The 23335-nt window shown below is 40.3% G+C and overlaps 1 protein-coding gene and 1 long non-coding RNA gene across 6 annotated transcripts in view; one reads left to right on the top strand and one right to left on the bottom strand.

Annotated features, from left to right (window-relative positions):
• LOC112832504 (uncharacterized) overlaps nucleotides 1-23335 on the bottom strand; it is a 91452-nt gene that overhangs the window by 7988 nt on the left and 60129 nt on the right. For 2 of the 3 annotated variants that reach the window (XR_003210403.2, XR_003210402.2), the window contains 2 exons: nucleotides 19754-19876; nucleotides 5928-6017 (listed from right to left, as the gene is read on the bottom strand). This is a non-coding gene — a long non-coding RNA (uncharacterized lncRNA). The remainder of the gene's footprint in view (nucleotides 1-5927; nucleotides 6018-19753; nucleotides 19877-23335) is intronic. The other variant, XR_003210404.2, reaches the window with a different exon arrangement.
• Nucleotides 1-23335, top strand: part of ANO6 (anoctamin 6) — a 185659-nt gene that overhangs the window by 154104 nt on the left and 8220 nt on the right. For all 3 annotated transcript variants that reach the window (XM_073882090.1, XM_025883240.2, XM_025883242.2), the window contains 6 exons: nucleotides 3659-3884; nucleotides 4935-5104; nucleotides 5304-5401; nucleotides 11383-11513; nucleotides 18317-18522; nucleotides 22758-22960. In XM_073882090.1, coding sequence (XP_073738191.1) covers nucleotides 3659-3884; nucleotides 4935-5104; nucleotides 5304-5401; nucleotides 11383-11513; nucleotides 18317-18522; nucleotides 22758-22960 — 1034 coding nt within the window. The remainder of the gene's footprint in view (nucleotides 1-3658; nucleotides 3885-4934; nucleotides 5105-5303; nucleotides 5402-11382; nucleotides 11514-18316; nucleotides 18523-22757; nucleotides 22961-23335) is intronic.

Raw genomic sequence — 23335 nt, 5'->3', positions numbered from 1 at the left:
TCAAGAATAGCCAAATTAGAAAAGAGGACGTAAAGCCCAGATATAGGCCCTCATATCAATAATAATTTAATATATGAGAAGGGAGGCATTATAACTCAGTGGGATTATTTAATAAACGGCAGTGGAACACTTGTTAGCTCTTTGGGAAAAAAAAATTAAAACCATACTTTGAATACATATTATAATTCCAGAAATACTCAAAAGGTAACACCGCAAACTAGAAACAAATATTGATGAATGTGCAATCTCTAGATTAAAAAAAAAAACTTTCTAAACATAACAGCAGTGGAAGAAGTTTCAGAGGAAAATCTTTAAAGATTTCTACACATCAGTAGCATTCTAAGCTTAGACAAAACAGAAGAAATTTTTGTTAACAACAAGGGCAAAGGGTTAATACATAAGAAGTCCAGATCACTTGTAAGGTAACACCAAAGATCTCAAGAGCTAAGGAGGCAGAGAACAGGAACACCGTTTCATAAAAGAAAAAAATACCCTGGCAAATGTCAGAGCTCAATACTAATTAAATCAGCGCCCATTTAAATGAGATACAGTGTTTCACCTCTCAAGTGAGAAGGCTTAGTGTTTGTGAGGATGAAGTGCAGTGATCAGCTACTCTCCTACCTAGGCTTTGAGAATTTTAAGCTGCTGTGGACTTCTTAGAAAGCAGTTTGGTAGTAAGTCTCATGAGTCACAAATATTCATGTGCTTTAATCTACTAATTCAGCTTTTAAAAACCTTTAATAAGGAAGTATTTCAAAATGGTAAGAAAAGTCAGTAAAGATTTAGTCATATATATTTATTACAAATATATACATTTATTTATGTGTATGCATTATTATATATAAAAACATCTCAGCCAAAATATCCTACTTCTAATCCTTCATACAGTAGAATATGGTATAGCAATGAGAAAGTATGTTTATGAAAATATTTTATGACATGTAAAAATGTTATGGTTATGATAGGCTTAAGGAAAGGATAAAATATATAACATGATCTTTAATATGCAAACAATGCATAATTCTGAAGGAATTATGCCTACATATAGATAGTACATAGATTTTTTCTCTTTATTTTTTATTCTTTATTTTTATTAGTTAGGAGTCGTTCAGTTGTAGGTGATGGAAAATCTCCAACAACAAAGTGAGGGTGGGTAGCATTTATTGGTTCCTGTAACTAAAAATCCCAAGTCTGAAGTATGGCTTCCATGAAGGATAGATAACTGCAGCCCAGATGACACCATGGGCTGTGTGTTTTGTTCTGCCTTCATTCTGTGTCCAGTGATCTCCTGGCTTTGTGGTTGTAGGCACTACCTTATGGTCTCAAAATGGCCTCAGGATTCCAGATTTCACATCACATGCAAGCCAAGAGAGGTTTCTGTTAGCGGCTTTCTCTATTGACAGAGCAAACTTCTCTTTCCCATAGACACTAGCAGATCTCTCCTCACATCCCACTGGCTCTTAGTAAGTTATTTGTCAGTCCTTGAATCAGTTGCTGAGGCCAAGAGGATGAGATACCTGTTTTTCTCAAACCAATCAGGATATACCTGTAAAGCCGGGGGAGCAGGGGGACTGGTTTGAAGGAGAGGTTATTCCCCCAAAGCAAAATCTGGGTCTTCTTCTAAGACTGGGAACAGATCCAAGGCAGCAAAAGTAACTAGTGTCCACTATGGAATAATTTCAAATGTTTTATGATCATATATTACAGTTATAATCAGAAAAGATTCATAAGGAAGTTGAGAATGAAAATCTTCCGGGAAGAAATACTGAACCTACTAAGTGCCCCGAAGAAGTATGGAAACATACTAAGTTTGTAAAAGCTCTGAAATGAGTTAGAAATCATTTCCTGACCCATGGAGGAGGTAGTGCCATGTAGACTCTGAAGTCTCCCAAGTACCTCAGTTCTTTCAGTTACTAGTTTCTTAATTTGGGTCCAAGTCTTAACCTCCATGGCTCTTTTTTCCGCTGTAAAAGATACTATACTACCTATCTCATAGGGCTGATGTTGAGGATTTTAAAAATATGTGTGTGCTGAGATGAAGAGTAAGCATTTAAAGAATCTCAACTATTATAATTACTTAGTAATTTAAAAAATTATTATGGAGATTTTTAAAAAAATATGTATGATTTAAATGGCCTATATTTGTTGTGCTCAGAGAGGAAGGCTGGACATACCTTCTCGAATATATTTTCTCTGCCTGGGCTAATTTTCACATGTACTCACACACACAAACATGTCATTCCTTTCACAAGTATTAAGCCCTAACTGTGAAGGGAAGGAGATAATGAGAGAAATTAGAAGGGGAAATATCATGCCTTCTCTACACACTGATGGCTTTTAAAAGTAAGAAAAGCATCTTGTTAACACTTCAGTTACCATATTCACAGCTACCATTTATATAGTACTTTTCATGTGCCTGGGCTTAACGTTCTAAGTGTTTTTACCTGGAGTAACTCATTAAATCCTCCCAACAATCTTGTAAGTTAGTTCCCAATAGGATCCCTCACTATATGGGCAAAGAAATTGAAGCCCCAAAGGTTAAATAATTTGCACAAGGTCCTACAGCTCGAGGCAGAGCTGGGCTTCCAATGCAGGAACCTGGCTCCGGGGCCCCACCTGAAATCTCCACAGGTGGAAACCAGCCTCCCTCTGTTGCTGTAAACAACACAACGTGATTTGCTTGGCCCTGAAATGCACATTCTCCGTAGCTTTTCTCTCTGGTAGCAGTCATCACAAGCAGTTGGGCACATCGACTGCATGCTCTGGAGTAAGTCCAAGAAAGTAGATGTAGGGAAAACAGTTTAAAAAGGGTACCCTTCGGTGTGCACTACTCAGGGGCGGGAGAAAACCTGCCTAGCGAGGAAGTGACATCCTACCACCTACGTACAAACTGGGCTTCAGACGCGTCCCCCCCACCGCCCCCCCACTGACATGGGTCTGTGCCGGCAAAAATACAGCAGATTAGTGAAATGAATCTTGTGCACATGCAGGTATGAATCACTGCCCATTTCAGATCTTAAGATCTAAGGGTGAAAAGTGTGTGAAGCTTTCATCAGCCGATACCTGCTGTCCTCTCCAAATTCCCTCCGGGCACGTCTGTAGCCTCCCTCGTCCTGTTCAGAATCTCACCTCGTGCAGGTGACTAAGACAGAAGCTAGCACCTACTGACCCTTGAACCAGCGCTAGGTTCTCTGTTAGAAGGAAATATGTCCCCTTAATGGATGATAACTAAGCAAAAACTTTAATGCATACCCTACAGGATGCCGTAACTGTAGGAGAGATGTTTTCACAGGTTCTGCTATTCTGCTTTTTCTTCATTTGAAGATACTTTCTTTTTTTTTTTTTTAATCTTTTTTAGAGCAGGTTGGGGTTTGCAGCCAAACTGCACAGAAAGTACAGGCTTCCCATGTATTCTTCCCTCCCTATGCAGTTTCTCCCATTGTTAACATTTTCCCTTAGTGGATAAACTCTCTTCTGACCTCCATCATTCCTTTCCCTTTTTTGAAATTTAACATGACCAACTTCCACCTTTCTCATGGCAGTTCTGTGAGTCCCCGTCACTTCACACACGCACCTTGTCCATTCACACAGAGGGGTGCATTTTGAAATGTAAAAATACTACTCGTGAAGCTCATATTGCTGTTTATTATGCTTCCAGATCCTGTTGATCATTGCTTCTGTTATTGGGATCATTGTCTACAGGCTCTCAGTGTTCATTGTGTTTTCTACCAAACTTCCCGAGACCTTAAATGGGACAGACTCAATCCAGAAGTACCTGACTCCACAGACAGCCACGTCTATCACAGCTTCCCTCATCAGCTTTGTCATCATCATGATTCTGAACATCATATATGAAAAAGTAGCCATCATGATTACGAATTTTGGTAAGGTCCTATTATAGCTTAGGTCATTTGTGAGACATTTTTAGAACCTGGTGAAAAAGAGAGTCTGTCTCTTTTAGGCATTTCAATTTCGGTATGTTACAAATTTTAGAAAATTTCAAGTGTAAACATATTTTATCTAACCTGTGTGGGAAATGAATTATCTACAGCTTTGCATTAGCAAAAGGGACAAAGCAAAGACAATCATTATAATGTCCAAGCTCTGTGTAAACAGATCAGCACTGAATAATATTTTCAATTACGTTAGATCACGTACCCTATTGTTGAAAGTAAATAGTCTCTTTATTGCAAATAAGTGGAATAGGGTCATGGTTCCAGTGGCAAATATGCTCCTCTTTTGCTGAGAGGACAAGTAATCACACTGTTGCGTGGCTTCCCCCCATGCTGTTCATATTAATATAGCTATGTTCTCATCAGCTCCCGCTTTTGTAATAAATGTTTCTCTCTCCCTGGCTTGTATCCCAGGCAGCTGCTTAGCGATCAGAGTTAAGCGCTCCCCACATGCTGCATATGCCTGGGTCATTGTCCGAATGGTCTGCTCAGTGGTCATCTTCTGAAAATGATCAGACTGATTTAAATTCTAAACTAGAAGGATGACCTGTTTTGTCTTCTCCAAATGCTTATAACTAGTTCTCCCTTGTTTTGTTTGTTTCAACAGTCCTATCTTGTTGCAATTCAGGAAGACAAGAGAGTATCATTTAGCAGGCTGTTCACAAATAATTTTTTTGTCCACTTAGACCTGAGAGAGCACAGCCTTGTCCATTTGGTAACACTGGGCTCGTAAATTTTAAGGAATCCTTGAATATTTTTGCCATATGGGATATTGTATTTTTGGCGGAAGGGGGAGGGGGACTCATAACAATGTGTAAACTTGGAGTTAACATAGTAGCTATATTAAGAAATTCAAAACAGCTTAAACGGAAACAGTGTGAATTGTATTTTTTTAAAACATGTTAACTCATGTATCAGTGTCTTTGATTAGGGTCTCAAAGCTGTTCACAATTTTAAAATCTTACCTTTATTTAACTACAGAACTCCCAAGGACCCAGACTGATTATGAGAACAGCCTGACCATGAAGATGTTCTTATTCCAGTTTGTCAACTACTATTCTTCATGCTTCTACATCGCATTCTTTAAGGGCAAATTTGTAGGTTATCCAGGAGACCCAGTCTATTGGCTGGGAAAATACAGAAATGAAGAGGTACGAACTTAGAATTGGGTTCTCTTGACAATTTAACCTGATTCATGTTTTCTCCCAGGTGCCCAATGAAGAGTTTCTTCACTGTATATTGAGATTTTCACCTCAACAGAATAAATATCAGCAAAAAGTAAAATTAATGACTCAATTTCCTGTTAGACCCATCTAGAATTTAAATGGGATTTTCTTTGTAATATTCCAGTGTGACCCAGGTGGCTGTCTCCTTGAACTGACAACACAGCTGACGATAATCATGGGAGGCAAAGCAATCTGGAATAACATACAAGAGGTGTTACTTCCGTGAGTATGAAGTTGTATGATCTTGGGGCTATGACTGGGGAGAGAACAACCCACCCATCCAAATCATTTGCCTGTGTGTTCACACAGCTGCATGCCCCCCTCTAAAATAGAGTAAACTCTATTTATTAAAGGTCTCCAGACAAGATGGTCCAACCAACGGTGTAAATATGTCCAGTGTTTAATAATTATGTTACAAAGAAAAAAATTTTATATTTAACTTAAATCACCATCTGCTACAGTTTATGCCTATTAGCCCATTGTTGGTAGCAGACTGATCCTAGTTCTTGGAGAGATGACCTTTGTTGGGGCTGTGAACTAAATATTTCTCCAACTTCTCATGACTTTCTCCTCCCTTATAGTATGCTTTAAAAAATCAAGAGTAGTAATTTGTTGAGTTCCTAGTATGTGCCAGTCACCGTATTAAGTGCCTGATAGATCTCTCTCATTTAATCTTTCAGACAATCTTTATTTTTATCTCCCTTATACAAATGAAGATTCTGTGGCTTAAAGCGGTTAAATGACTTACCCATGTTCTCATTATCCATAAGAGGCTACTGTGGGATTCAAATCCAAGATCCCAGGACTCCAAACCCATGTGCTTTCAACAAGAAAGGTCCTAAGGCACAAGATTACATAATGTTTTAAGAGATAATCGTCTAAAATAATAACCACAAATGTTTTGACTTCCTCTTCTTTCCCTAAGAAATGAGAGTGTCACATGTTAGCCAAGGTCACACTGTCCTTTTAAATCTTCACTTAAGCCCTATCCTATATCAAAGTGAATAGTCCAGTGCTGTCTCAATTTCTGCACATTTTCAGGGGGCTTATTATATTCCTTTTTTATTGCTGCCGAACAGATTACCACCAACCTAATGGTAATGGGACGACAATAGAAAAAAAAAACACAAAAGAACACAGATTCAATATCTTACAGTTCTAGAAGTCACAAGTCTGACACAGGTTTCAGTGGGCTAAAGTCAAGGTGTTGGCAGGGGCCAGATCCCTTTCAGAAGCCTCTAAGATGAATCTGTTTCTTTGCCTTTTCTAGCTTCTAGGAGCTGTCCATATTCCATGGTTTATGGCTTCTTTTCTCATCTCAAAGCCGGCGGTGTGGCTGTGTGTCTGACTTCTGTTGTCCCATCCCCCTAGCTCTCTCCCTCCCTCTCTCTTCCCCTTTGATTGACCCTGGTGACTACATTCGGCCCACCTGGACGATCCAGGAAAATCTCTCTTAATGTCAGCTGATTTGCAACTTAATTCTGCCTTAACCATGTAACATAACATATTCATATGTTCTGGGGAGTGGGATGTGGATATCTGTTGGGGGACCATTTTTCTGACTACCCCACATACCTTGTCAAGATAATTTCTGGCTCTGAGTTTCTGTTCTCACAAAACTTTTGATGTCTCCCCTGTGTTGCCTCCCACATCTATACTTTCTGCTTATGCCAACCCAAATGCCAGTTGTGGTCTCTCTCCTCAGTGACCTCCAAAAGCACTCACACAGGCAGCCTTTACTGACATTTGGGACATGGAGCCAGAAACCCAAACAACTTTAATTTTGAAATTAAAACCCCCCATCTTTTAAAAGTCTTTCCTCCTGCTATATATAACCGGATTTTTTTTTTTTCCTATCACCCTTCTTTGTAAGCTCCAGACTCTGCTGCCTGTCTTTCCCCCTCTCTTTTTTTCTCCTCCTTCCCCTAGCTTCTCCTCTCTCTTCCCTGTTACCAGGTTCCTGTTCATTCTCTTTGCGGAGCATTTAACCTCTTTTTTTTCTTCCCTGTCTTTGTAGAGCAGAGACCTCTGGGTTTCCATGTGCCCTTCCATGTTTCTTTGCCAGGCTTTATCCTCCACCTTCAATGTAAGCTGTCAGGGTCTATCTCTAAACAGACACTCCTCCTCCCTACCAGCTCTCTCCTCACCTCTCCCCACCTCATAGAAAAATGGATTCTGATCTTAGCTGTAAAATTAATGCTTTGGGGCCTTACTAGGCAGTAAACAACCCTTACCTTCACTGAGTTCATATTCACATTTTTCCAAATGAGTAGAAGTAGGTCATGCACAAATACTGGATATGAAAATAAATATATCAAATAGAGGAAAGGCTTAACTCAGATTAGTAAAAAGAATTTTTCTGAAGGAGGTAGGCTGTTATTTAAACTAAATTTTGAGGACTAATTGGTTGTCAGTGAGCTATTTTCTGATTTTAAAAAAATAGTGGCTCTTGGTTGGGGGGGAGCATATATTTCTTAAACTGGTACTGAGAAATTCGGATGAAATGAAACTTGTTCACATGAAATATTTAAAAATAAAGGATGTATATAGTATCCATGGTCTGTTTATACTTGCACTTCAAGTGAGGCCATTGTTGCAAAATTTTAGTAAGCTAAGCTTTTTGTTCAGCTATTTCTACCCCTGGCCTAAAATACTTAGGGGCAGTACATTTTGAATTATCTTCCCCTTGTCTGAAAACTGGGAATGCGAAATTTTAGCCACTTTAGAGAGTGACTCGGGCTCTTCTCAATCACTCTTCATTGGGCTAGGTGCCACTTTCCTTCTTACTATTTCCACACAAAGTGAAAGAGCAGTTACTCTTGCTTCCCAAAACTGCCCCCACCCCAAAAATACACAGGAAGGGAGAGAAAAGCCATGTAAGTCAGTAGCTGTTTTCACACCATTTAAATATGTCAGAAGGAACATAATGAAATGAATGTCACCATAAACTCGCCGCCTTCCACCCCCACCCCACTTGAGATCCTCAGTGTCGATTCCTGGAGCGAATGAAGAAGCACCTCTTGTACTGCGACCCCGGTTCCCTTTGGGGTCCCCCTGGCACCTAAATCAGTACCTAGGATTTAGCAGACACTCCCCAGCACCAGTCGAGTGAATGAGTGAGCCATAGGCTTCAAATACATAACATCAGCAAAGTAACACAATTGTTTGTTGGACCCAGAGAACAAGCTCAGAGCCCTTTGTCCATCCCAGCCTCACTTAGTATTTTGATATTTGAGGCATTCCCGGGAATTTTATTCTGTGCTTGACAAAAGGCTAATACCATTGCTGCATGGAGCCACTCACTCTGGAGAAGTTTTTATGATAAAATGTTAAGGAACATAATTATAGTTAAATATCCAAAGTACCAATAGCATTGTTCTTTGGTATTTAGATAATGGATGGCTGTAATTTTAATCCATTATATGTTTTCTGTATTTTTCACAATGGGTATGCACTACTTACAGTAAACTATTATAAGAGAAAATACCCTTCTCAAGATCTGATTTGGCTAGAGGATGAACCAAAGACATACGATAAGAGAACCCTAAATACAGCTATCCCTCACTATCCACACTGACCCTTTACTTTCAGGAACAGTAAAATAGAGTCAGATAGTGAAGGATGCTTGTATTCAAAATTAGCAAGTGGGAATACTGTGGAATATCCTTAAATAGAAGTGGTGATTATCTGTAGCATGTGGATTACATATGATAATGAAGAAACAAGGAGAAAATGAGGTATAAAGTGTTTTATACCATGCTTTACACATAATAAGGACTTAGGGAAGGGTAACTTTTTACAGTTACAGTTACAGTTACAACTTTTATTGCTAGTATGCATGGTAAGTTCCTAAGAAGACTATTTTGTAACCCCTGCTAGAGGGAGGAAGCTTCCAACCGTGGCCGCGGGTATCTGGTATCTGAATTTTTAAAAAGTTCTCTAGGTGATTCTCATGTGCAGTCAAGATTGATATCTCTGCACTAGATTCATAACCCACTAGAAAACCCAAAAGACTGAGGACAGTGATGAATGGATGACAGCCCAAGATTTCCTACTACAGATAAGTGGTTCAACTCAGGAAGACTGAACAAGAGGCTCAGAGTCTGTAGCTCAGAAAAGAAAGCTAGTCAGAAAGACTTCTAATATGACCTATTACGGGTGAAGGAAGGCAGAACAGTACCAGAAGGAAGCGCTAGATGAGTTGGTCATGCAAGTGACCAGTGCCAGGACAGAAGTTTCATCCTCAGTCCAAATTGTAATGGATTTGGAGCCCCTATAGTAAAAGAATGCTTCTCTGGGCCATGAGGATTCTGTCCAGAGGCTGAGGCTGGAAGTGTGAGGCAGAGCAAAAAAATACAAAACAAAACAATAGAAACCAGGAATCTCGAGTTTGGTTGTCATGAAGGGTGATGGATGATGCCACCTGTGTCACAAGGCCCCCATCAAGTTCCAGCCTTGCCTTAGACTTGACTGATTACAGAGCTTTGGGATGGGGCATAGGAAGTAACACTAGCAACAAGCATTGCGGGTCCTTCTAAGTGCTGAAGTGAGATCCACCCATCAAGACAGCATTGGGTGTCCCCAGGCCAAGATTCCAAGTCACTGAGGCCATGTTTACCATCAGCCTCAGCCAGTTAGCCTGTATTGGTCAAAAGAAAATCCTGTGAAGGGGGTTTTGATGTGTTAGAAAACGTGCTAAATACTTTATCTGTTCTGAATCATTTAATCCTGACAGAAACCCTGGGCAGTATAGACTTTATCACCTGATTTTATTTGAATTTGACGCAAGTCAGATAGTAAGCAATGAAGTGTGGATTCAGATTCAGGGGTGTCTGAGGCCGTGTCCCCTCCACTTTCCACAGCCTCCTGCTGTGTCCCTAATGTCACAGAAGAGAAAGAAGTGGGGCAAGATCGTGAAGCCAGGGGCTTGTTCTGTTGTAGAGCAGTCTCCCCCTCGTGAACCTTGGGGAGTGGTCAGTAAAGTTACCACAGAGACCAGTAGGACACTTAGCATGACAGGCTATTTGTAATTCATCTCTCCGGGCGGGGGTGCATGTGCAACCTCGAGAGTTGTCTTTACAGGAGGGTGAAGCTTCTCATTATCCGAATTTGAAAATCTGTACAAGCATGTTCTTGAATCATCCAAAGCTTAGCCCAGATGTTTGTATTTGAAGTTGTTTGCTGCTGTTGTGCCCCTTATGGTGAGTTCCACAAGGAAACCACAAGCTAGCTGTTGCCTGAGGGGACAACGGTTCTTTAGACTACAGGTGCACACTTCATTTCACTGCCAACTTCAATTTCTTTTCAGGAAAAATTGCCATAAAAGGTAGGGGGGGGCACATTTATCTGGAGGCATTGAAAAAGAAAATAACATAAGAGACAACAGACGATTCTGTGGGGCTGGTGTCCGACAGAGCAGAGCACTGGGCATTTTCACTACCCAGGTTCTTGACTTATTCAGCTTAAAATATGGTCTTGGACCTGTTTCATCTAAAATAAAAATATATCCCCATTTCCCCATTCTCTCAGAAACCTTTAATGGCTCGCTGCTTCCCCCAGAGTAAAAAATGCCCGAATCATCACAGTGGTCTCTCTTAGGCTCCCCACTGCTCAAAACTACCAGAGTGGTTTCCTTCTAGCCCAGGACCACACCAGGCTCCTTGCAGTGCTCCTGCCCCTGGGGCTCCGTAGTCACTCTCTCCCTCTACCTCCTTCATATTTGTATTCAAATGTCACTCCTCCTGAGCCCTTCCCTGCCACTGCCCCACTCCCCCTACCACAAACGCAGACAATCTCCATTCCTTGCTCTGCCTCATTCTTCTCCATGGCATGATCACCAGCTCACATACCATGTCTGTCTGTATTTCATTTTCTCTGGTGATTTCGTACTGGAAAGACCATTTTGGATAATAGCAGCCAAATGGGGCGGGAGGGGAACTAAAGTTAATCAAATGAGAGAAACTATTTCTAAAAACTAACTGCCATATGAAAAGGAGCTGGGTGAAAAAACGGTAGCAGTTACAATTTTAATAAAACCTGGTAATAATAGTTTTTCAAAATATTTGGGGGTAGGGAGGCAGAAATAAAGAGAAATTTAGCATGAAAACAAGCAATTAATTTCTTGGGAAGATTGTGTGTTTAGCTTGAGATATCTGCAAAATAATTTGATAATATTCTAATTTATAGTTTGATCTTTTTGGCAGCTGGGTCAAGAACCTAATTGGACGATGTCGCACAGTTTCCAGAGCAGAAAAAATAACCCCGCGATGGGAACAAGACTACCACCTGCAGCTCATGGGCAAACTGGGATTGTTTTATGAATATCTTGAAATGAGTAAGTCCTTAGTGAAGTTTTAGGTGACATAAATTATATTGGAACATGTTTTGGATCCCAAATAATTACCTGGCTTATTGAAACAAAGAAAGACGTGCTTTTCTCCACTAGATAAAATGACACAATCAGGCTTTCAAATAAGGTGACTCTACCCAGTGCGCTCTACCCATGCTGTCTGAGAATGAACTCAGAACTATTATTAGAGGTGATTCAGCTTGGGCTGGAGTCCACGCCGGCACAGCTGTTGGCGGATACACTTCTGAATGAGTCATTTGATCCAGCCTGGACCGAGAGCCTGTAGGAGCATGCTGTTTGGAGGCAGGAAAGATCACAGGCTTCCCCTTTCACACCTCCCACCTGCTTTTGACAGTGTATCTCTTTCTCCTGGCCCATCATTTTTGCATGGTTGCTTGAGTGACCTCATGGCTAATCACTGGCTTGAATTTAGAACTCACATTTTGCTGGTTTGGAATTAAGATTTAGGACAGGTCCCTTCTTTCTTGAATGCCTTTGTCCGTTTGTGCAGTGTTTGCTTGGGCTCTGTTTCTCTTCTGTTGGACTTGATTCGGAGCTCTTGGGTGCCTTTAAATGGACACCTCTCAAAAACATTTCCAGAGGAAACACTGTCTTTTCTATTATGCATGACACACTTGTATCTAATAGAAGGCTTACTATTTACTCATTTTGTATCTGTGCCCTTTCAGCTAACCATGGCACTGAATTACAATTTTTTTAAGCTTAGGAGAATAGAAAACACACATTTTGGTTGACAGGCCTTGCTTTTATGCAGAGGAGTTTGTGTTTGCAAAGATACCTCTTTGTGGTTCCTGTTTACAAGTCTGCAGATAGAGGATGGTTTTATTAAATCATGTTCTATATATAAAATAATTGCTTTTAAAAATATACATTATACATGGAAACACATCTGCTTCCTTCAGTGAGTGAAAGGTTCATCTTGTAGCTTCCTCAGTCAACAACACTTTGCAGCCTGGAGTTTGATTTGAATTTCATTTTTGCTTTTGTTATGTTACATGACCAGGTTCGATTAAGGGTATAGCTTCAGTACATAATGTAGAAGCTATATTTATTTATTTATTCTGTTTATTTTCGAAAGGACTGTAAGACAATTACCTCTGATTCCAAAATGAGTCATTACTGTAAATATTTTTTATTGGAGCTATTACCAGCATTAATAACAACAACATTCTGGGGCAGAATATCATTTGTTATTTTAGCACCAAAAATATATCTTGGAAAAAGTTATTTTTCTGTAGTTGACTAGACAAATAAATAGTGTTGCGAGAAGTTATAGGAAAAGGTTGTGCTTTGGGGAGAAGTTGGCATGACTTTTAGAATTTCATAGTCTCATTAAAATAATTACCAACAAAGTAATTCCTACAAGAAAGGATGGAATAACAACTGTTACAGATATTTTTTTAGATTATTACATTGTTTTCCTACTAATACCTAATGAATTAGAAAAATTAATCTGTTTCTGATCTGTATTTAACACCAGAGCGAAATCTACTTTTTGTTATTTTACTTTTTGGGAGATAGAATTGCCAAGTGCTTTTTGAATTATTTTTGTTCCTCCAAAATAAATATAGAGTGCCTCCAGTGATGGTCTGATCACCACAACTCCCTCCTCCTGGTTTTCCCCCCATATTCATGAATGACACCGCCATCTACCGTTTTAATTATGCCTCCTAGCTGCTGAAGGGAACCATCTTCCGGCATAAAACCCTGGAGCCTCGTACCCAGCCACCAGCTCTGTTCCCTTCTGCCCAGTGGCGGGGATAGAACTCCCCTCTGCCTGAAACACCCTTCCCTGCTTCTCTACCTGAGGAACTCCTTTCAAGCCTCAGCAGTAACCCTCAACTTTTCACACAGATTCGCTGCTCTTTTCTCTAGGCATTAACAGCACTTAATTCCTGCCTTGATGGCATCTGACTATATGTATTCCTGTCCCCCTGGCTAGACTGATTCCCCCCAAGGAGGCTACCAGGACCTCTGCATCTTTAAGCCCTCAGCTGGAGCACCACTGTCTGGACCTTATACTCATAAATATTTAAGTGACCTAAGCTTGGAGTTTCAACACACACATACAGCTGTTCGTTGAGTTTACATTAACATTGTCCCCACCATCCCAGTGAAGTTCTTTATGGCATGTTTTTTGGGTTTTATTTTTGAGTGAAATTTCTACTTTATTTACGTCCACCATCCTTGGAGATTATTAAAGTAACCCTGGTGTGTTAACCAAAATTGCCTCCCCAGGTGTATGTTCCTAACTTCTGAGAATTCAGACACAGGTTATAGAGAAAGAGCCTGTCAGACTAAATCTGGAAGCCATAAAATACCTTGTGCTTCTAGCATGACACAACATAGACACCAGTCTCTTGAGAACTTAGTGATGGCTTCCCAGGGGGCAGGTGCCACAAATTAAATGCAGTAAAGTGATGGAGCAGGCCCTGTTTTTCTCTGTCCTTGCCTCTTCTCCCCTTCCTAACTTGACCTCACTGTCCTCCATCTCCAAGTTAAGTTTTAAAAAGATCTAGTAAAACAATGACCCTCATCTATTATTTTCTCCATTTAATTTACTATAATTAATATCAACACTTCTTCAGCATCTTCTCATGCCCACCCCTTTTCCTGTCTCTCCAGTGCTAACCCCAGCTAAACACCCCCTACACTCTCCAGGACTCAGGCTTGTCTTCCCCCACTCCCTCACCTCTACTGTTTCTGCCCACCACCTACATTGATATTTCCTCATCTTTGCATGCCTCCTCTCTTTTTACTCATTCATTCATTCATCCAATAAACATTTTTGGAGCACCTGGAATGCCAAATACTGTATCGATTGGTGGCAATATCAACATAAGGAAGACAGGGTGCCTGCCCTCAGAGAGCCAAGGGAGGGGTGGTGAATACCTGGCAGATTGTTAAGAAGGTGAATGAAGATCAGACTTCCTAGAGCAGGTGATATTTGAACTGGATTTTGAAGGATGGATGGAAGTTGTCTACCTAAAGCATGGTAAAGGGAGAATAGACATTTCATGCAGAGAGGTAGACCCATTTAAAAGTACCAGGGCATGTAACAGCTTGGCCAGTTCAAAGAGTGGCAGGTAAACAAAGTATGGTGAGAACAAAGGATCCAAAGGTGGGAATATCAGGTAAGCAAGGGCTATGTCATAACGGGTCTTGTGTGCTTAGCCAGGGGATTAGAACTTATTTTTTTTAAGATTTTATTTATGTGTCAGAGAGAGAGAGCGTGCACACACACAAGCAGGGGGAGCGATGCAGGACTTGTTCCCAGGACCCTGGGATCATGACCTGAGCTGAAGGCAGACGCTTAACCGACTGAGCCACCCAGGAGTCCCTAGAACCTAACCTTAATGAACTTATCCTTATGCACTGGAATATTTATAAGCAAGAGAATTATATAATGTTTATGTTGAAAAAGATCAGATCATTCTGCTGCAGAATGGAAGATATTTGGAAGGAAAAGGATATTTTGGGAGGTTACACCAGGTAACCTACACTACTTGGTAATCCCCACACCTAAATAGAGGCAGCAGGCATAGGAATAGAGATCAGGGAGACAGATTTGATACGTGTTAAAGAGAGGACTAGTATAGCAGGTGAGGAATAGAATTGTTGAGATAATTCCCAGGAGCTTGAATATGAGGAGAAGAGCTGGTTTCAAGAAAATGGTTAGGCATTAGATATTTTTGAGCGTGAGGGGGTCTGTGAGACCTGTCCATAGAAACATCCATTAGAAAGTTGGATCCACCAGGAGCTAGGAGCTCAGAGGAGTTGCAGGTGAGGCCATGGGAGTGATGCAGCATGCCAGGCACAGAATTGATGAGGCCCTGAGGAAAGGGCATTTAAAGGGTAAATGGATGGGGGGGGCACCTGGGTGGCTCAGTTGGTTAAGCGACTGCCTTCGGCTCAGGTCATGATCTTGGAGTCCCGGGACCAAGACAGCATGGGGTTCCTGCTGAGCGGGGAGTCTGCTTCTCCCTCTGACCCTCCTCTCTCTCATGCTGTCTCTCATTCTCTCTCTCTCAAATAAATAAAATCTTAAAAAAAAAATGGTAAATGGGGAAAGAGATCCATGAAGAGAAGGAAGAATAGCAGAACAGTTGGAAGAAATGTAGCAGAGGGTTGTGTCTACATAGAATCTGAGAGGGTGATAACGTTGCTTAAGAGGGATTTGAACACTGACTAAAAGGAGCATGATGCAAAATATGCAGGCAGGGTGAGGAAGCAAGAGCCCAAGCCCACACTTCATTGCTGGACAGTGAGGAAAGGTAGAAGCCGCACTCCATAGCTAGGAAGCATTTAAAAAGATTTGTGTGCACATGCACAGGTGTGTACACACACACACACACATACACAACCCTACCTTGGCCTTTTAAAATATTTCAGTAAAACAAAAATCAAGGGGGAAAAGCATTCCATTGAGAGGGAAACGTTTGGCCATATCAAAAGCAGCCTAGTAATCCAGCAAATAAGGACCGAAAATGTATGCTGGTTTAGGAATAGGCAGTCACCACAAAGTGAGCACCTTGAAGGCTGAGGCAGGAGGTGGGGCTCGGAGGAAGGAAGGAGTGGTTGAAAAATAGTTTAGCTACTTCTTCAAAAACTTGACTGTGAAGTGAAGAAAGCAGAGTGTTAGCAATACAGGGTCATGAAAACATTTTAGGCAAGGATTATTTGTGTTTTTACAGTGTGTGTTTCTTGCCTTGCAGAATCCATAGGTCTTTTTTGTTATTGTTCTTCATTTCAAAAGTTTAGAAAGTTCTTCTCCCTTGAACATCAAAACAGATTGTATACCATGTTGGTTTTTCTGGTGCATTATTTCTACAATTGATCCATCTGTAATTTATTTTGGTGTCAGAAGTGAGGACTCCATACCGGTCTTTCCAGTGATGTGCTAATTGCTCTAATACTGAATCCACTGATTTTAAGTATCTCTTTTTATAATATAGTAAAATCCCATTCATACAATGAATGCTCTAGCTCTAGACTTTTTGAGTTGCCATTGCGTAATAATATACATTAGCTTCTCTTAGAACTGGCCCATCTTAGCCTTTTTCAGAATGTCTCTCATACTGTCAGTTCAAGCATCCATCTTTGTTATTTTACCTGTGTAGTTGTGTAGATTTCTTGAAAAACTTTAGCATCACTTTTCAGCGTTAAAAAAAAATCTATTGGGGATTATTAACTAAATTTGCATTAGAATTCGAAATTCTGTTTTGGAGAAAAAAATTGATAAGTCCCCCAAATTGAGTCAGCCCAATTAAGAGTATGGTACATCCTACCACCCATTCATTTTTCATTATTTGTTTTTATTTTTTAAGTCCGTTATCATATCAGTGTTAACATTTCTCACTAATTTATTCCTAAATAGTCTGAACTTTTATTGTTATTTTAAATGGCATCTTTTCTGTTTGGGATATTTAACTGGGTTAATTGCCAGTATAGTCCTAATTTCTGGCTTCTCTTGAATAACGAGGAGATCTGGCAACACTGGACCCTCATTCCAATGTGGCAACTGTGAGTAGTCCCTTTCATTAGGCTACGCACTTGCCAGTATACCACAGTTGACTGCACCCCCTCCACACATTTCTGTTCTTGCCTGGCCCCTGCAGGCGGATGAGTTCCTGTAGGGGTAGGTGGTGCATACCCATAGTCAGCAGCATAGCACCAAGCACTGGTGTCAGTGTCTATGACATCACCAGCTCTGGTCCTTGCCTGTCTTCCCTGAAGACGATGGCTCCTGCCTGGCCTGTGGACCTGCCAGATCTTTCCAGCCCTCTCTCTTCTTCTACAACACACCCTGGCCTCTCAGACCAGAAGCGCATGCAATTCCTTCTACCTACATACCCCTCCATAGTCTTGCCCTTCCTGGCCAGATTGGTCCCTGCCCCTTTTCTGAGCTATAGGCATAAAGGGGCTGTAAAGCTTCCTTTTATTCACAGCCTTAGTTCCCTATCAGTACTAATTTACTTGAAAGGTTTCTTTCAGATCTCTGGCCATCTCATTTCTAACCTTTACCCCCACTATGGTACAGCTTGCCCCAAATCTCTGATGTCCCATCTATAGTGATGCCATATAAATTACAGATGAGGAAGAAAAGAACTTATAAGCCATCACTTGAATTTTTACTTACTGTGACCACATAGACTGCAACAACTTCAAGATAAAAATTCCTAAAGAAGTATATTTTGCCTTATTAGGCCACTTTCATCACATACATTTCTGTGATTCAGATTCTCTGAATGCACTGCATTGCATTTGCAGACTCAGGGGAGCTTGCTCATTTGCCTGTTTCCAGCATATTTCCTCTAACATTCTCTAAATATAGCCTTCCCAAAAGTCCATTTCTTATTTCTTTTTAACTTGTTAGATGCTTCCACAATATTCCTGTTCTTTTTTTTTTTAACCCTAAATCACGAATCATCTTCCAACATTCTATTATTTCAACAGAGAATGAATAATACAAAGTGCCCCAACTTTACTGCCAGCAAATAACTTTAGTTGATTAAAGATTTTAAATATATTATTCCTACTAAGTGTGTACATATGAAAGAAACCAGCTATAACTAGTCTTCTTTCCAGAGACTTCACATTTGTCTTCTGTTTGGGTTCTTTCACTGTTGAACATTGTTACTGCCATGGGTGTCTTTTCTCTTTGGGATTTAGTTTGTTGTTTGCCTTTTTCTTTATAAGAGTAAAGGAAAATATGTTGTCCTTCCATCCACCCACCACTCCATGATGCGTGTCCATTCCATTGACAGTTATTCAGTTTGGGTTCGTCACCTTATTTGTGGCCTCTTTTCCACTGGCCCCTCTGTTGGCTCTGGTGAACAATATATTGGAAATAAGAGTGGACGCATGGAAAATGACTACCCAGTATAGACGCATGGTTCCAGAAAAAGCCCAAGACATCGGAGCATGGCAGCCCATCATGCAAGGAATAGCAATTCTGGCTGTGGTGACCAATGTGAGTAAACCTAGGCTTCACAGGGGAAAGACCTTGAAAAACCCAAAAATGCATTAGTTTTGCTACCTAAAGAATCAAATGTTAGCTATTTTTTTTTTAAATGGGAGGGAGATGCCAATACTATTTTTCATATAAAAACAGTTGTAACTGTGATTGTTATTTTTTTAATGTTCTTAAGTGTTTATATTATTATTCACAACTTACAAAGTCAAGACCTCTTATGGGAGCAGTTGCTAATAGTGACCATTATACTATTATTCATCTGCTAAAGTTCTTATTCAATAGAAACATGGTAATAGTAATAACAGTAAGTACCAACTCTCTTAATCCTCACAGGACTATAAAAGGAGTTATCCAGTAGTGCTTTTATAACAGAGATAGAAATCTGTCCACTTATATTTGGAGGACCCTAAAATAAGAACTATCATTCTACCATATTTTACCATATATTCCAAACTATCAACTTAAAATATGAACTATTTGATGATGAAGTACATATAAGCACTTTGCGTTCCATTCATGTGTTACCTTCCTTGTCTCCTAGGGCAGAGGTTCTTCAAGGAGGGGGGCTTTAGGGTGGGTTCCATCTCTCTTCTCCACCCCACCCCTTGGCCTTTGCTAGCCACTCACTGGTCATTAGCTAAGCAGCCTCAGACCCTGCATGTGTACCAGCTTGAGGGAACAGAACACAGTCCTTTGCAACCTGTATAGACTTTGGACCAATCTGAACAGTTACCTCCCCCTTCCTCCCTCCCCCTCTCTCCCTCCCTCTCCCTCTTTATAAACACAGGCCAACAAGGAGCTCTCAGGGAGAATAAGTTCCATACCAGCCCAGTAGGGGAATGACCACCTTCCCTAGAAATATCCTTACAACTAGGGCTGTTTCCTCGCTTATTTCACTGCCCATTTTACTCTCAGGTCACAATCCTCAACACGATGATATCCCAGTTTTAATTTCTTTGTCAAGCTACACTTTCCCTGAATCCGCAGCCTTTTTCCATGAGCACTTGTGGAAACAGAAGAGAATTCAGCAGTGCCTGTGGGTCAGGCTCCTGGTCAGGCTCCTCGTCCGGCTCGGCACTGCAGACACAGGTCAGACCCAAGGTCCAGCTCTCAGTGCTGCAGCTTCCAAGCTACATGACCTTGGGCCAGGCCTTAACACTTCAGAGCTTCAGTTTATCATTTGTAAATTGAATAGTTCCTTACCGTATATTTTAAGAATATTACATACCATAAAGGGTAGCCAGGGACTTCAGGGAGTTAATACATGGAATGCACAGAGCCTGGTCCTCATGCACTGTTAGCTGCTGCTGTGTTATCTTCATCACCCATCAGACTTTGACAGGTATCTAAACTAAAGGCACAAGAATTTTATGATGTGTCACTGAGCCGTGGTTACAGTTTTACACAATAAAGCCAATTATCTGGAACCCAACTGTCAGACCAAGAACCCTTAATTTATCTGAATTGTATGCTATCCCTACTTTTTGGAGAAAGTTGCAAATTGCACACAAAGGACAACTGCTAGCTTATATCATTTTCCATTCACCCAAGTAGCCCACACCTTCAACATCCCCTGTGCTACGGAATGAAGACTGACGTGCAGAAATAGGACAGTGAGGCCTTTCAGGTTCTGCAATCATAAAAGAATGAATCTGTCACATTCAATATGCTGTACAACCCCAAGCAAGGCAGGAACGTGGACTTGTGTGCTTTAGGAACATTTGAGCAACAAGGTTTGAAACTAAAAGGGTTTTTGTTTGACCTTCAGCTAACCAGAAAATTCAGAGGACTCCTACTCCCCATTCCTCAGCACTCTGGTTTGAATGTGGTAGGCACCTTCTACTATCCCCTGCATGGCTCCACTCCATTGGCACAAAGGGGGTATTGGCCACGTCTCTAAGGCTACTCTGGGGGGTGTGGGTGTGTACACAGGCACATGCATGCCTGCTAACTAACTGGTGCTACTGGTTCTTATCCAGTAGTTTTTTCTTCTAACTTAGGCGTCGTTTTATTATACCCTAGGAAAACTACTTTTTAGATCATTGATTGAACTACGGACAATCTTTTTTTCCATATTATTAGGATTTAATACAGCTTCCAAGCTGCAGATCCTGTGCATGTTTGTGTACATGTCTGTAAGAATGAAACGTGTATATCATTCCCTCACATACCTAATATATGCCTCTACCATCTACTGGGCACAAAAAGGGCTAACCTTCCATAATAGGAGAACTTTCAACTATGGGAAGAAAAGAATAGCCACCAGGGATGAAAATGGACATCAAGCAAGAGTTTGGTATGAAATCATTCATCTTAAAGCTGCTGGTGCAATACATGAGCTGAGTTGACATGGTTGTCTCAGGCCACAGTATCTGCCGTTGAAGACTGATTTTAATTTGATATAAATTGAAAATTGTGTTCAGAACAGCATAGGAAGCAAAGCACACCGCATTTACTTGCACTCTTGCAGTGCATCTCAAAGCAGCTCAATTCGGGAGGAATAAATATCTTGTCAGAAGACAAGAGAATTCTCTTCCTTGTTGGAATTTTTATAGCTTCCTGGAGCACATCTGCAGGTGATTCTGTAAAAAGCCATAGTTAAATAACAGGAAATGTTAAACTACTGAAATCTGGGAAAAGTAAAATATTCTTGTCTTATATCCCCCCCCACCAACAGGCAAACACACACACACACACACACACACACACACACTCACTTCAGAGGAAATGACAAAGCTGGTTCTACTAAGGGGAGTAATTTTGCAGTAGAAAAGCCCCCTTAGTTGTTTTTCTTGCTCTGCCTGAGATCTTGTTTGTTGGCTTATGGTCACACTGCATCTAAACCATATGTTCAGATGAATACTATTAAAAATCATGTTGTGCCAAAAACATGCCTTTCTGCTTCAATAAATGAATCATTTAGCTTTGTTTATTCGCAGAGAATTTGGGTGAAAGTATATTCCTTACTTTCTCCCTCTTTCAAACCAATTTCATATATTGGGGAGTTTAAAACCCAAATTAAAGAATTTTAGAGAAAATTCATGTAATTCATAATAGCTTTATGTACTGATAGAGGTCTGACACAGACCCAGGTTAAAAGTTAATCTCAATTTATCCCTTTAATCTGGGATCACACTAAAATCTGTTATTTGATCATGTATAATGTTCAGAACTTTGTTCAGTTAGTCTTTTTGAAGTTTAGAGGCTTAGACACTAGATCTAACAAAATAGGCATACACTTGACTGTGTGAATGCAGCAACCCCCATATAGTTTCTTGCTGCCTACATTTTAAAATTAATAAATTCTTGCTTTCTAATGAAGGAACATATGCAAGTATATACTGAGAGCTTAAAGTCAGACAGACTATGAGTTGACATGTATAAGTAAGTCAGGATACTCTAGGGAAAAGAAGTATGAATTTGAAGGCTACTATTAGACTAAGGAAAATCTATTTTATGCTATTTATATTCTATTTTTAAGAGGCAAGTATTTCAAAATCAGTTTTATATCTATTGGAAACTCTACAAAGGAATTATAAAAGGCCAAATTATTTTCATAATATTGACCCTAATATTACTTATGCAAAAGGGCCTTCTAAATCATAAAAGAAAGATTAAAATTATATCAAGTAGGGCACCTGGGTGGCTCAGTCATTAAGCATCTGCCTTCAGCTCAGGTCATGATCCCAGGATTCTGGGATCGAGCCCCGCATGGGGCTCCCTGCTCCGCGGGAAACTTGCTTCTCCCTCTCCCACTGCCCCTGCTTGTGTTCCCTCTCTTGCTCTCTGTCAAATCAATAAATTATATCAAGTAGATTTACAAGGTTGATTGAGTTGTATAATATTCTAATTTTTGAAAATCTAATTTATATAACAATATATGCAAGCAACTTGAGTTAATCCAGGATACCCTGGTCTACAATTATTCTTACTGTACCTAAGAAACATAATAGGCAACTTGCAAGCCTTTGCTTTTCAACTGCAGATGGACTTCTGGACAGCCCTTAGGTGAACTGAAGATCAAGAGGAAGTAACTATTCTTTAAAGCAGCTGCTCAAAGACTTTAGGACATTCACTATCTATATCTATTTGACAGTTAGAAAGGATTAAATGTTTCTGAATCTTTCATTAAAAAAAAAATCAACTGATGAACACATAATTCTGGTGTGTTTGTTAACCATAGCTATAAAGGCTTAAATTAATGCCCCCTTCCTGTTTTCCTCCCCATATAGGCCATGATCATTGCTTTCACGTCAGACATGATCCCCCGCCTGGTGTATTACTGGTCCTTCTCCGTCCCTCCCTATGGGAACCACACCCATTACACCATGGAAGGATACATCAACAGTACTCTCTCCATTTTCAAGGTCTCAGACTTCAAAAATCAAAGCAAGGGAAATCCAGACCCTAAGGTTGTTATCCCTACCACATGCAGGCAAGTTCCGCTTACATGTTTGAAAATGCATTTCATCTTTTAAAGGACTTTTATTGTCATGTAATTCTAAATAAAATTGCTGGAGACATTTTTTCTTCCCCTAGGTTTCTTTTTAGCCAAACTTAATACAGACTGGGGTCAGAATTTACAAATCAAACCATAAAGCATGATTTAAAGATGGGGGTTTCAAATGATTGCAGGGAGACTGATCCAGGAGAAAAGTCTTGTTTGTATCTTAGAAATGAAGAAACTCAAGGAGTTCCAAAAAAACAAGTTAATTCAGTTGTAATGACTAATCTTTTAATTCGAGCACAACCTGATGTACTGAGTGACAGTAAAGTAGCACTCCCTCTCCAAGAAATACAAAGATGAGAA

This window comes from Callorhinus ursinus, unplaced genomic scaffold (assembly GCF_003265705.2).
Source record: "Callorhinus ursinus isolate GAN/ISIS: 27379988/994484 unplaced genomic scaffold, GSC_fseal_2.0 scaffold44, whole genome shotgun sequence".
NCBI lineage: Eukaryota > Metazoa > Chordata > Mammalia > Carnivora > Otariidae > Callorhinus > Callorhinus ursinus.
The sequence above is the reverse complement of the archived record's forward strand: the minus strand, read 5'-3'. Positions and strand labels throughout refer to the sequence as shown.